Source organism: Anomaloglossus baeobatrachus, chromosome 6, assembly GCF_048569485.1.
Source record: "Anomaloglossus baeobatrachus isolate aAnoBae1 chromosome 6, aAnoBae1.hap1, whole genome shotgun sequence".
Classification (NCBI taxonomy): Eukaryota; Metazoa; Chordata; class Amphibia; order Anura; family Aromobatidae; genus Anomaloglossus; species Anomaloglossus baeobatrachus.
In genome coordinates, this window is record NC_134358.1 from 527,276,933 (window position 1) to 527,291,158 (window position 14,226).

The 14,226-nt window shown below is 44.9% G+C and overlaps 2 protein-coding genes across 5 annotated transcripts in view; one reads left to right on the forward strand and one right to left on the reverse strand.

Moving 5' to 3' along the window:
- PDSS1 (decaprenyl diphosphate synthase subunit 1) overlaps positions 1–8,422 on the reverse strand; it is a 64,084-nt gene extending 55,662 nt beyond the window's left edge. The window contains exons 1-3 of the mRNA XM_075315536.1: positions 8,257–8,422; positions 3,001–3,059; positions 1,479–1,614 (exon numbers count right to left, since the gene is read on the reverse strand). Of these exons, the coding sequence (XP_075171651.1) occupies positions 1,479–1,614; positions 3,001–3,059; positions 8,257–8,379 (318 nt within the window). The 5' untranslated portion in view covers positions 8,380–8,422. The remainder of the gene's footprint in view (positions 1–1,478; positions 1,615–3,000; positions 3,060–8,256) is intronic.
- A 33-nt stretch (positions 8,423–8,455) lies between these two features.
- LOC142244550 (protein nucleotidyltransferase YdiU-like) overlaps positions 8,456–14,226 on the forward strand; it is a 119,687-nt gene continuing 113,916 nt past the window's right edge. For 3 of the 4 annotated variants that reach the window (XM_075316796.1, XM_075316793.1, XM_075316794.1), the window contains exons 1-3: positions 8,456–8,505; positions 9,741–10,039; positions 12,989–13,107. In XM_075316796.1, the coding sequence (XP_075172911.1) occupies positions 9,802–10,039; positions 12,989–13,107 (357 nt within the window). In that variant the 5' untranslated portion in view covers positions 8,456–8,505; positions 9,741–9,801. Of the gene's footprint in view, positions 8,506–9,740; positions 10,040–12,988; positions 13,108–14,226 lie in introns of those variants that run through there. The other variant, XM_075316797.1, reaches the window with a different exon arrangement.

Sequence of the window (14,226 nt, forward strand, 5' to 3'; positions counted from 1 at the left end):
GACAGCAGGAGTCCCCAATCCGACTGTTACTCATATCTGTCCACATCTACCCACTGTCTGCTCCTGAAAAATGTCCCCAGCTGTCAGGAAGAAACATGAGCAATTTCTCTTTTCCATCAGTTTCTGCTAACATAAGTGACTGACCTGCACACCCAAGAAACAGACAAATGTGAACAGGTGCATACTGGAGGAAGTAGTCAATACAATTAATTCAAATACAGCTTCACACTGAAATACTATACTATGTAAACACTGAATATAAGACGTTTGGAACTGCATTACTGGCATAGGTTAAAAATGAGGTACTTGGGTACACAATTTGGCTAATTCATGCACTCTGCCCACTAGCCAAGGGCTTTTAATTACCATTATGGCTGGTACCTGCCCCTTAAATTGTAGGCTCAGGTGGAGGCATTCAAGGATAGAGTCTTAACAACAGGGTACACCTGGTCGCTGGCTGTTGGGCTTATCACAAATTGTTCAAATTGTGAACCAAGTGCCTTATTTTTTAACCTAGTTTCTATGGCAGCTCCAAATTTCTTATAGTCAGTGTTTAGTATTTTAATTTGCAGCTATATTTGCTTTACAGTGGAACCTTGGTTTACGAGAACAATCCGTTCTGGGAGTGTGCTTGTAAACCAAGTTACTCGTCTAGCAAAACAAAATTCCCCATAGGAAATAATGCAAGCTCAGACAATTTGTTCCACAACTTGTTAAATGTCTTATCCTTGTCTCCTATTGTGCCATTCCACACCTATTATGCTCACGTTACCTTCCATTCCCTCGCCGGTCTCCCGGTTCTTGTAGTCCGCCGGTACAGGATGTGTATTGGGTAACCATCACGACCGATGCCGGAGCTTCCACTGCCAGAGAGCTGACGTCAAAGGCAGGAGACTATTGCCTCTGATTGGTCAGCGCGCTGCCTTTGAGAAGTGGCTGACAGCGGAAGTTCCTCCATTGTCGCGATGGTTATCCAATACACATCCTGTACCGGCGAACTACAAGAATCATGAGGCCGGCGAGGGAACAGAAGGTAAGATGAGCATAATATGTGTTTGTGTGGATTGCAAGAGCGGATTAGAGCGCGGTGAAAGTACGGAACCGGAAGTGTGTGCGGTGAGTATTTGCTCGTACAGCGAGGCTTGCTCGTAAACTGAGTTACAGATTTACAGCAAGCTTTGCTCGTATAGCGAAATACTCGCACACCCAAGTTACTCGTAAACCGAGGCTCCACAGTACTTTGCATTTGCTGGCACAATGGATACACGGCCCTGGGATATTACAGTTCACATGTCCTTTCTCTGCCCATCATCTTCCACCAAATACATGAAGACAGGAGAACAAAAGCAAAATCACCAGTGCAACTTTCCTCGTGGCCACGGCTCTGTTAAGCCTGGATATGTTTAGAAATGGCCTCTACAAGCGCCCCGTGCGCAGAACAGAATCCCACATATAGCGCAATATACAGGATAAGGCACCTTCTTGATATCCTCGTAGAGAGTCTTCAAATCGTTGCTCCCAAGTTTGAACGGATCCTTGTATTTGGCCTCGCTGTTGGTCTTACTGTAGCAGCATGTTACACAAGAAGAATAAAGAAGCCTGGATTGTGGCCGGCTGAGAAAGCAAAGGAGTAAAACACAATACAAAATAATTAGGAACGGTGTCCGATGAGAAAAAGGGGCCCAGTAAATTGGATTCAGTTGCAATACCCGACACAGCCCCTAGACTGGAGCGGAGACCTACAAATTACAGGAAACCCCTTCTCAGAGAATCAATAATACAGGAACACAGTAATTAGTCCGGAATAAATCTTGCAAGAGTTAAAGCTGTGTTGCAACGACTAAGGACATCGCTCTGAAACATGACTGCGACTTTCAACTCTTGCATCATTAATTCAGTCCTTTTACTGATCTACAATAAAGAAAATGCATTTTTAACAAGCCATGAGTCCTACCGCTGGACCTTATCTCCATCAATATCTTTAAGTCTTTTGTTAAAGTGATTTCAAATATTATATTTATTTTTTTCTTCCTTTAAACGGAATCTAGTCAGCAGCTTTCAGAGTAGTATAACAGGGAAAATGACCCTGATTCTGGGGATATGTCATTTATTAGACTGTATGCTGTACTTTCAATACAATCAGTGTTTTATCAGCTGGAGATTATCACTAACATCTCATATGCAGATAAAATCAGGCTAATCTGTGTAACACCCCCCCCACACTGATTGGCAGCTTGCTCACAATGTACACAGGAAGCTGCCAATCAGTGATGTGGGCAGAGTTATACACAGCTTAGCTCTGCTACATCAACATCATACAAAACAGGGATTCTTTGAAAACTACACCAAGTAGTATGGCGCTTGCTAGAATCAGGCTCGCTCGCTCCTTCTCTATATCCATCTACCTCTATATTATACTGCTCTCACATTTTATAGCAAAAGCAAAAACCCGCCGACAGATTCCCTTTATTTGGTGGAGCAGCGTGAGCGCTTGTTTTTTTTGCATAGTGCTCTGTAATTTATATTTGTGCCATTTTGGCGATCAAAATATTACAGTTCTGGAGTCTATTTTTTTTCTTCATACAGCGTTTTGCCTTGTGGGTTTAGCATTTTTATACTTTGATAGGACAATGCTGAATTTTTTTTCTCGATTTTTGATTGGAGAAAAAAAAACAAAAAATGGTAATTGAGGCTTATATTTCCTTTTAATTATTTCTTATTAATATATTTGAAATTCAGAGTACGAATGGCCCCTGGCTGCCTCTTCACCCGGGAGGGGTGGATTATTCACACTTCTCCATGTGCCCAGAAACACATTTTGCCACTAGTGCTGTGCTGTGATCACAGTCTGGCGCAAGCACCGGACATCGTCACAGCGCACTGGGAGCAACCCGATGCGGCTGGGAATACGGTACATATATCTGAATAATTACCCAGACAAGAACACTGACATTTTGGAGATTGCCTATTTAATAAGACAAGAGAATGATCTGCACTTACCACATCACTGAGTTAATTGAGCATCTAAATAACATTGGCTTTATAAGTGAGCGATGTACCTGCAAAGGAAGAAAAAATGGCATCATGAATGTCACGTATACAGGGAAAAAAGTCAATTACCAATTATAAATTCTTCAAATTATTTTTTATTATGCTTTGCTTATATAGCACTCTACAGACATCACTGTCCCCATTGGGGCTCATAATCTATGGGCCCTCTCTGTATGTCTTTGGAGTGTGGGAGAAAACCTAGAGGAAATCCCTTGCAAACACGGGGAGAACATACAAACTCCCTGCAGATGTTGTGTAGCAGAATAGAAGTGTTGCAGCTGGGCTTTGGAAACCCCAGATCAGGGATTGAGGGACCCCAGAATTTCAGAGGGAACCATAGTTGGAAACTCTGGACTAAATATGGCCACACCCTTTTGCCAATTTTTGGATAGACTTTCAGGAGAAAAACGACAGATGGTTCAAAGCTAGATCTCTACATATTTATGATCAATAGTTATTTCACTAGGACAGACATGTCAGGGGTGCTGTAAATACATTACTTATCATACTGATCCCTGAATGCAGCCTGTATTATACTCCAGAGCTGCACTCATTCTTACGCTGGTTATTAGAAACAGTCAGTGAACTTATTGTCAGACCAATTTAGTTGAACTCACAAAAAACGGTGATAAAATTATTCTTTCTAATATCAGATTGTCGTGCATTTTCTAGGGTAAAGACTAAACGCCCCGTAAGACAAATATTAGAGCAAGGTCTGAGCCAGCAGCAAGGAATGCTGGGAGATTGCAGCTCTGGACTATCATGCAGGTTGTAAAGCTGTGCATGAGATAGCTGCCTGTGGTAGAGTACAGTTCTGTGTCTACCTAAAGGCCCAGTCACACACAACAACTTACCAGCGATCCCGAAAACGATGAGACCTGATAGGGATCGCAGGTAAGTCGCTGGGAGGTCGCAGGTAAGATGTCACACAGTCAGATCTTACCAACAATGCAGGAACAATACAGATCGCAGTAGCGACCTGTATAACGATCTCAGCAGTCACTGTGACCCTGTCACACAGCGTCAAACACAGCGATGGGTCCTGCCCAGCAGGACATCGCCTTTGAAGAAAATGGTCCAGGACATTCAGCAACGACCGGTGACCTCACAGCAGGGGCCTGATCGCTGGTAGGTGTCACACATAAGATCGCTAACGGGATCGCTACTGCGTCACAGAACCCGTGACTCAGCTGCGATCTACCTAGCGATCTCGTTATGCGTGACGGTACCTTAAAAATGAAGGACAAAGTTGGAACAGACATAGTAACGCTTCCTTTCCAATCCTGTTTTTTGGGGGGCTTCAGACACAACCGCTAGTGGAGTCTTCAACATGATGTTAAAAGGGAACCAATCACCAGGATTTTCGCATATAACCTAAAGCCAGTGCTATACTGGCACTATCAGGCTGATTCTATACATACCTGTAGTGGTCAGATCGGATGTTTAGGTTTTGAAATCCAAGAAAGTAAAGTTTGTAAAATGAGCAGCTTCTTGAGTGACAGCAGCTGAGGATCAGATCATATATTCATAGTTATCCCCTCCCCCTGTTAGAATTAGCATAAGTATTAAACAAACGATTCACCTTGCCTAGCAGGACCTGTGGTGAGGTCATACCCATGTGACCAGAAGGAGCGGGGCCTCATCCACCAAAGCTGGATACCAGGTCACATAGGTATGACCTCACCACAGGTCCTGTTAGACAAAGTGAATAATTTGTATAATAATTATGCTAATTCTAACAGGGGGAGGGGATAACTATGAATATATTATCTTCTCCTCAGCTGCTGTCACTCAAGAAGCTGCTCATTTTACAAACTTCACTTTCTTCGATTTCAAAACCTAAACATCCGAGCTGAGCACTAATGGCATGTATAGAATCAGCCTGATAGTGCCAGTATAGCACTGGCTTTAGGTTATATAAGAAAATCCTGGTGATTGGTTCCCTTTAAGGGTACTTTCACACTTGCATTCAGCGGAGTCCGCCACTATGGAGAATAGCGCAGTCCGTTAACGCACTGCGCTATTCTCCATAGACTTGTATGGACAATGCACTGTAACGCAAGTGTCAGCGTTGCATCCGCTGGACGACGCAGCGTCGTTATTTTGACGCTGCGTCGGGCGGAAGAAACGCAGCATGTAACTTTTTTTGAGCAGCACAATCCGTAGAATTTCACTGCGCATGCTCTTTTTTTTTAAAATCACAAACACAAAGTTTATTTTGTCTCTCGGTGGCCTAATGTTCAGCTGAGCGCCCGGCCGCCGGCATGTGAGAGCGCTCAGCTGAGCGTTCACAATAGTCTGCTGCCGGTAAAACTGTAAAGAAAAAAAAAAAAAAAAAAAAAGCTTTTTCGTTGTTTTGTACGATCCGTAGCATCCGTCACACAACGCAATGCTACGGAAGCCGTCCAACGCAAGTGTGAAAGTAGCCTTACACTGCATATGTCTTTTGTATATCACAGAACATAGAGGATGACACTAATCAATAGCCGGCTGTAAAGATTATTAGGAATGCTACACTTCTGCCTGCACCTATAGATTATTCTCTGAGGTTAGAGTCTACATATGCCCTTACTCAAGGACAGATAAGGAATAACGTTTGGAACACCATTCTAAGTCTGAACTGGGTGCAAAAACCTAAAAACATCCCTATGGGGAGATAAGGTATGCACACCAGTGACTATGTAAGGGGAATACATGAAATAGCAGAAACTGCTGTGTGAATACTGACATGAAAAATTCAATAGCTATATGTAAGAGTGAAAATGTGAAAAATGGAATCTGCATATTCCATTTTTCACATTTTCACTCTTACATATAGCTATTGAATTTTTCAAGTCAGTATTCACACAGCAGTTTCTGCTATTTCATGTATTCCCCTTAGGGTATGTGCGCACGTTGCTTTTTACCTGCTTTTTTGCTGCTTTTTCTTCTGCGCTGTTTAATGCCAAAATGGATGTGTTCTTCTATTCAAGCAAAGTCTATGGGAATTTGGGTTTCTTGTTCACACTAGGTTGTTCAAAATGCTGCCTTTTTGAGGCAGAACTTTGGTCAAAAACTCAGCTTTTCAAAGAAGCAACATGTCAATTGTTTTTGCCATTTGGGTTTTGCACTGCAAAGCTGAGTTTTTGACCAAAGTTCTGCCACAAAAAGGCAGCATTTTGAACAACATAGTGTGAACAAGAAACCCAAATTCCCATAGACTTTGCTTGAATAGAAGAACACATCCATTTTGGCATTAAACAGCGCAGAAGAAAAAGCAGCAAAAAAGCAGGTAAAAAGCAACGTGCGCACATACCCTTACATAGTCACTGGTGTGCATACCTTATCTCCCCTTACTCAAGGACAGGACACGGATCCATAACACACAGGCTAAAAGTAATCTACACGGGTGGAAGAAGCTGCCATGTGAATCCTTTGGGTCGGAAAATCTGCTATGTGTTACAATTATAGCAAGAGAAACCTGAACCAGGCCATAAACCCTGTTGAGGACATTCAGGTAATAAATGGGTGTGAGGATGGGAGCTGCACCCAGGGCACAGTATACAGAGCAATAAAGACTGTAAGCAGCGCTCACTGTCACTCCTGGGGCAGAGGTAAGAATAGCCACATTAGCGTGTGATCGGAATATCAATATACATCACCCACATTATCTCATTCATTCCAGAGTGACAGGACCCGGGCAGCCGCCGTGATCACAGACTGCCAGACAAGTGATGTCACATAACAAGGATGATCTCATACTCAAACAAATCAATGAAAAACGTGCACAAATGAGAGCGACATGACAGCAAAAGAGACTGCGTGACCGGAGCTGCAAAACACAATTTATTGTATACACCAAAGACTAATGTTTTTCACTGCAGAGCACTCATGGAAGTATACAGACTACTGCAGAGAGCACAGCACCTAAGGAAACTGGGTATTCTGTGTAATTAGACACAAACTGCACAGAGAGAAACAAGGCAGGATTATCAGAGATGGAGAGGAGCATAAAGTGCAGAACATATAAGGAAAATGTAAGGAGGGTGCAGCTCACACAATAAGAGCATAAAAGGAGGCAAAACAATGTGCCACAGTATTTCACGCACACAGCGGTGTATCGCATACAGGGCGGCAGTTGTATATCGCTCACAGCGGCGTGCCACACACGGGGCGCCCACACAAGGGGCGCCCACACTGGTGTGCCACACACGGGGCGCCCACACAAGGGGCGCCCACACTGGTGTGCCACACACGGGGCGCCCACACTGGTGTGCCACACACGGGGCGCCCACACTGGTGTGCCACACACGGGGCGCCCACACTGGTGTGCCCCACACGGGGCGCCCACACTGGTGTGCCCCACACGGGGCGCCCACACTGGTGTGCCCCACACGGGGCGCCCACACTGGTGTGCCCCACACGGGGCGCCCACACTGGTGTGCCCCACACGGGGCGCCCACACAAGGGGCGCCCACACTGGTGTGCCACACACGGGGCGCCCACACAAGGGGCGCCCACACTGGTGTGCCACACACGGGGCGCCCACACAAGGGGCGCCCACACAAGGGGCGCCCACACGGGGCGCCCACACTGGTGTGCCACACACGGGGCGCCCACACTGGTGTGCCACACACGGGGCGCCCACACTGGTGTGCCACACACGGGGCGCCCACACTGGTGTGCCACACAAGGGGCGCCCACACTGGTGTGCCACACAAGGGGCGCCCACACTGGTGTGCCACACAAGGGGCGCCCACACTGGTGTGCCACACAAGGGGCGCCCACACTGGTGTGCCACACAAGGGGCGCCCACACTGGTGTGCCACACAAGGGGCGCCCACACTGGTGTGCCACACAAGGGGCGCCCACACTGGTGTGCCACACAAGGGGCGCCCACACTGGTGTGCCACACAAGGGGCGCCCACACTGGTGTGCCACACAAGGGGCGCCCACACTGGTGTGCCACACAAGGGACGCCCACACTGGTGTGCCACACAAGGGGCGCCCACACTGGTGTGCCACACAAGGGGCGCCCACACTGGTGTGCCACACAAGGGGCGCCTACAGTGGCGTGCCACACACGGGGCAGCACAGTTGTATATTGCACACAGCGGTGTGTGTGGGAGATATATATGTAAACAGTATTACACAGCTGCTCGGTATCTATGAATGGAGCCGCTCCCACTGCAACATGGTCTCTATGACCTTCCCCCTTGTCCTCACCTTCCCTGTTGCCGCTGCCGCCGCTCTCCCTCCTCCTTGGCCGCTGTGCACACCTCGTATTCCGGTCAGGGCAGCCGCATGATGTGCACAGCACCGTATCCTCCAGCCCCAGCCACCGCTCATTATCACCCTTCACCGCAACCACCCGGCGCCCGACAAATGCCAAGCCCCGCCCCCTCCCCGCTTGACCCAGAACCGGATGTGACAACCCGGAAGTCGGAAATATCTGGACGGCCATTCTTACTGAGGGTAAGACTGCAATTTTCTTTAGAAATAACGCACAGTGATGTTACGTCGTATGAAAAAGTATATAATGTGATGTAATTAGTAGGAAAGTACCGACAACTCTAATGTCGCGGGGTTAGACGGAGCATACGTCATCAAAAGTGGACGCGGGCGCCGATGAGAAGTCTCGTTACCCCAATATACTTCCATATATGGAGCGAACACGTCACGTGACCTGCTGTCCTGCGTAGTATTGGATGAAAGCGAGCTATGTATAGAAAAGGCAAAGTCTGCCAGTCAGGAGTCACCACTAGGGGGCAGTACCCGCATGTGTATGAACTCTTTACAGACGCAATTCATTTTTCCTGCGGAGGAGACTCGCAGCCCCGCAGGTCAGGACCCACTGAGTCCAGGATGCAGCGAGTCCTGATTGTGTGCACATACCCTAAAGGCAGAAAAAAAAATACACAAACGCATTGTGTGAACATGGCCTAAGGCCTGAAACACATGTCCATAGAAAACACGTGTGTGTCTCGCGGTCCGTTTTTCGGGTCCGTGTTCCGTGTTGGATGTCCGTTTGTCCGGTACGTGTGACATCAGTGTGATGGCGTATGCTTGCCGTGCGTGCATGTGGAGTATATGCGTGAGATACGTACGTGTCATGTCCGTGTGCAGTCTGTGTGCAGCCTGTGTTTCTTGAGCCATTTCCCCATTAAAAAAATAAAAAACGCACACGGACCATGCGGAAAGCACACGTAAATGGTCCGTGTCACATCTGTGCAGACACGGACCCATTGACTTTAGCGGGTCCGTGTCTGCGTGATGCTGGCATAACGCGGACATGTCATCCGTCTGAAAAAACGCACACACGTTCAAGCCACACGGACACACGTTCCGTGTGGCTTTACGTGTGTGTGCCTGTTACCATAGGGTAACAATGGTGCACGTGTGCACGTGCCACCGGTGCAAAAACGTACCGAACAGGTAGCGGCGGCACGGATGGAGTGTGAATAGAGGGAACACATTTGGTTTCCGATACTCCTAATCATCCCTATGGAGAAGGATGGCACATGCTGGTTCCACTTCTTCCTAGCAGAGAATGTGGATTTGGCGTCCCTTGTAGAGGGGACACGGTCAGACCCCGGCTGAACTTGCTTTTGGGGTCTGTCTGAAAATCCTCTTTTTACAGTCAGACGCTGGTTACAAATTCTCAGACACAATGTAACTGTATCACATAACAATATCTTATTTCTCCGCAGAGGAAGAATGAAGCCGCGGATATAATTTTATTTTATTAGTAAAGGATCACGTATTGAACAAATGGGAAAAGGCCACCATGGTGCAGGGTCCTTGGTGCCGGGCGGCTTTATTGCTGTAGCTTGTATATGGGTAATATATGGAGAATACGGTGTGAGCGGGAAACAGAAAATCCCCCCAAACACAGAGAACAGCAAGACACGATTCTTCATCCACACCCTGAACAATAGTGAATCTTGTGGAATAAAGGTGAAAGCATCTTCTATGAATTTATGGAGCGCAGCACTGGATGATGATCTAGGTACCACGGCTTTGTGTTTTTTTGTTTGGTATTATGGGTGGTGTTTTCCTGATCTTTTCCAATGATTCATCAATTTGAAGGTTTTAAAAAATCTCAAAAATTGTTGCACACGCTCTACAGTTCCTCCCTACAATGAGGTCACGTCAGATATTTTGGTGTCTTCTTTTGCCAATGTTGTCTACTTTTTGGGCTCAAAAAGTCTAAGAAAAAAATGAAAGGTAGAAATGACAACCATTTTTAACTTTTGTGCAAAATTCATAAATTGCATATACCACTTTGAAGAATATGGCCCATTTTTTGGGTGATTTTTTTTGTTTTGTTTTTATTTGAGACATTGGTCATGATCCATCAAACAGTGTTTGCAAAATAGCAGTCTAAAATGCTGTATTTTTTGTTCTAACTTTTGGCATTTTAATACCAACCCCGGTCAGGATCATAACATTTTAGAAAATTGCGAGGGGCGTGGCCAACACATTTTTCGCTATAAAGCCTCGTTCACACATCAGTGAAAAACACACACGTTTTTCACGGACGTGTTGAAGGTGCGTATAGCCGTCCGTGTGCCGTGATTTTGGCACACTAGTGTTCTCCGTGTGCTATCCACTTGTTCCTGGCACTACTATCCGTGCTGCTGATGTCTCTGGTGCTGCTGCTTCCGGGCCCATGGAGCAGTGAATATTCATGAGCATAATGAGCAGGCCTGGAAGCAGGAGACAGTAGCGCTGAAGACAGCAGAGCTGGAGACTGGTGAGTGTAGATAATAATTTATATCTATTCATTTATATAGTGCTATTAATTCCACAGCGCTTTACATACATTGGCTACACTGTCCCCATTGGGACTCACAATCTAAGCTCCCTATCTGTATGTTTTTGTACTGTGGGAGGAAACCAGAGAACCCAGAGGGAACCCACACAAACACGGGGAGAACATACAAACTCGTTGCAGATGTTGTGCTTGGTGGGATTTGAACTCAGGACCCAGCGCTGCAAGACTGCAGTGCTAACCACTGAGCCACCGTGCCGCCCAGATCACATCACTGTGTGGTCCGTGTGACATCAGTGCTGTTGGAGAAAAATGGACTTGCCTCAGTGTGGAACACATGGATACGCGGTAAGTGAGAAATCACTGATGTGTGCGCAGACCCATTGATTTTAATGGGTCTGCATATGTCCGTGATTCTGGTGTGTATGAAAACGGCATCATACGTACCGGAATCACTGACGTGTGAAGGAGGCCTAAAAGGGCTTTAAATTACGACAAAAATGTATTCCAGTCACTGGAGTGCATTTGTTTCCTGCCACACGGCAGGTAAAAGAGGCACCAAATTTTTTCAAATGCCACATAATGAATTTAGGGCATCTTTCTCCAGCTCCCTCGCACACAGGGCTCACACCATCGTGTAACTCGGACGAGGGCTCGCTGATGTTTTATCGAACAGCCCTCGCAGCGTTCTTTTTCTCATTTGGCGGGAGAAAAAAAATGTCAGCGTACTGTGAGTGGCAGAGCAAAATCGGACGGCGACACCCATACAAGTCTATGGGGGAATGGAAATCATCGGACTATGATATCCGAGTGTAGTCCGATGTCCTCGGACTCATAGAATGCAGAAGGTGGCGACATTTTGTTCTCCTGGCAGTGTTCTGTGATTCTCTCATCAAAGAGAATGGGATCACAGTATACTGACACTCGGAGAAAACTCAGATCACAGTTTGATCAGAGTGTCAGTAACGCACTCTCACGTCAAATCTTGTGTGACTTCGGCCACAAAGTTCCCGTCTTAGTGAATCGGTGTCCTGATTTCAGCATATTTCATCTGTCCAAGTCGTGTGTAAGAACCACAGCACACAACCACTACATGTACAGTCACCATAGGCCACATGCACACGTTGAGTATTTGGTGAGTTTTTTTTACCTCAGAATCTGTAACCCAAAATCAGGAATGAATCAATCAGAGGAAAAGTATAATAGAAACATGGGCACCACTTCTCTATTTATCACCCACTCACTCCTGGTATTGGCTGCAAATACTGAGGTAAAATAACTCACCAAATACTCAACATTTGCACGTGGCCTTAAAGGGTTATTCCCATCTTCAAGATAATATCCCAATATGTAGTAGGGGTAATAATAATAATATTAGCAAATACCTCCAATTAGAAATGTAGTATAGTTCTCCTGATTAGCTATGTCTCTTACCTCATGTGCAGGGCATTACAGCTTAGGTTTCCATGGTTACCTAAGCAACTGCAATTCCCTGCAGATGAGGTAAGAGACATAACTAATCAGGAGAACTATACTACATTTCTAATTGGAGATATTTGCTAATATTATTATTATTACACCTACAACATATTGGGATAGAATCTTGGAGATGGAAATAACCCTTTAAATGCAGCTGAACCAGGCAGCTTCAAGAAACTCTGGAGTTTATTTTGTGTTGTTTTTTTTTTCTTTTTTCGGGCATTTCCAGAACATTTCTCAGATGATAGTGATCGTCAATGGTTCGGCTTTTTCTAGAGTTTCGTGAAGTCTTTTTTTTTTACTGTTATTTTTCGTTTTCTTTTGGTTTTTTTTTCTCTCCATTGAATAATGGAGAAACGGCTAGTTTTTTTTTCTTTTTTGTGTTTTTTTAAGCAGCAACAAGGAATTAGCCGTATTTTGAGCTTTCCCCATTGACTCATTTTGTAACGTACAGAGCATCTAAAAGACCTGTGAAGAATGGCCTGGTCACTTTTTTTAGCCACTTGGCGTTTTTAGTAACCTGAAGTGGTTAAAAGACTCTCAAATGTATATGTAATTCGTGTTTACATAGAAAATGCATATATTTATTCTTTTGAGGCTTTTTTTACTGAAGTTTCCGCCTCAGAATCTGCCTGAAAAAAAGACGTTATGTGCACATACCCCTATAGATTCACATAATTAGGAATTTGCTTTTTTAATTTCCAGCTAAATTACCAATTGACCCAATCAGAGACAATTATGTAAGAAAAGTGACAGACTGCATCTTCTCTCCCGTCTACCCAACTCCGTTTATGTCGGATGTACGTCTTGTTGCAGTCTCAGAGGTAAGCTACATTCATGTAAGTCGATCAGAGATCCACCCGCGCCTGTTAATCTATTAGATTGAGCTGTCAAGTACTGACAGAGCGATTTAAATAGCCGCAGCAGGGATTGCGTCGTTCCCTGACGCCATCAACGGCCCCATGACGCGTGACGGTCAGCTGATGACCCCTGATGCTGCCATGCCTCACTTCCTGTGAGAGCCGATAGCGCCAGCACTCACAGGTGACAAGCATTTCTGCTGATTAGAGCGATGCTGCTCTGATCATCAGAAATGCAGAGTCGATCGGACTATGCAGTGATAAAGTCCCCTAGGGGGACTAGTAAAATAAATAAAGTTTTAAAAAATATGAAGAAATAAAAAACCCTAAAATTTCAAATAACCCCCCCTTTCACCCCATTGAAAATAAAACAGTAAAAAAAAAAAAAAAATACACATATTTAGTATCGCCGCGTTCAGAAATGATCTATCCAAATATAAAATCAATTAACCTGATTGGTAAAGGACATAGCGAGAAAAAAATTCAAAACGCCAAAAGTAAGTTTTTTTGGTCGTCGCAACATTTTTTAAAAATGCAATAACAGGCGATCAAAATGTGGCATCCGTACAAAAATGGAATAATTGAAAACGTCAGCCCAAGATGCAAAAAATTAGCTGTCACTGAGCTCCAGATCCCAAAAAAATGAGGACACTACGGGTCTCAGAAAATTTCGACAAAAGCGCTATTCTTTTTTGGGAAAAACGTTTGATTTCTTTTTTCACCAATTAGATAAAAGTAAAAGTATACATGATATCTACAAACTCATATCGACGTGAAACATCATACTGACACATCAGTTTTACCATATTTTGAACACGGTGAATAAACCCCCCCAAAACAATCATGCAATTGCAATTTTTTGTAATTTCACCGCTCTTGGAATTGTTTTCCCATTTTCCAGTACACTATGTAATAAAACTAATATGTTATTCAAAAGTACAACTTGTCCCGCTAAAAACAAGCCCTCATATGGCTATATTGACAGAAAATTAAAAACGTTACGGCTCTCGGAAGAAGGGGAGGAAAAAACAAAAATAAAAGATGGAAAATTGCCCAAGGGTGAAGGGGGTAAAGGGAATTTGA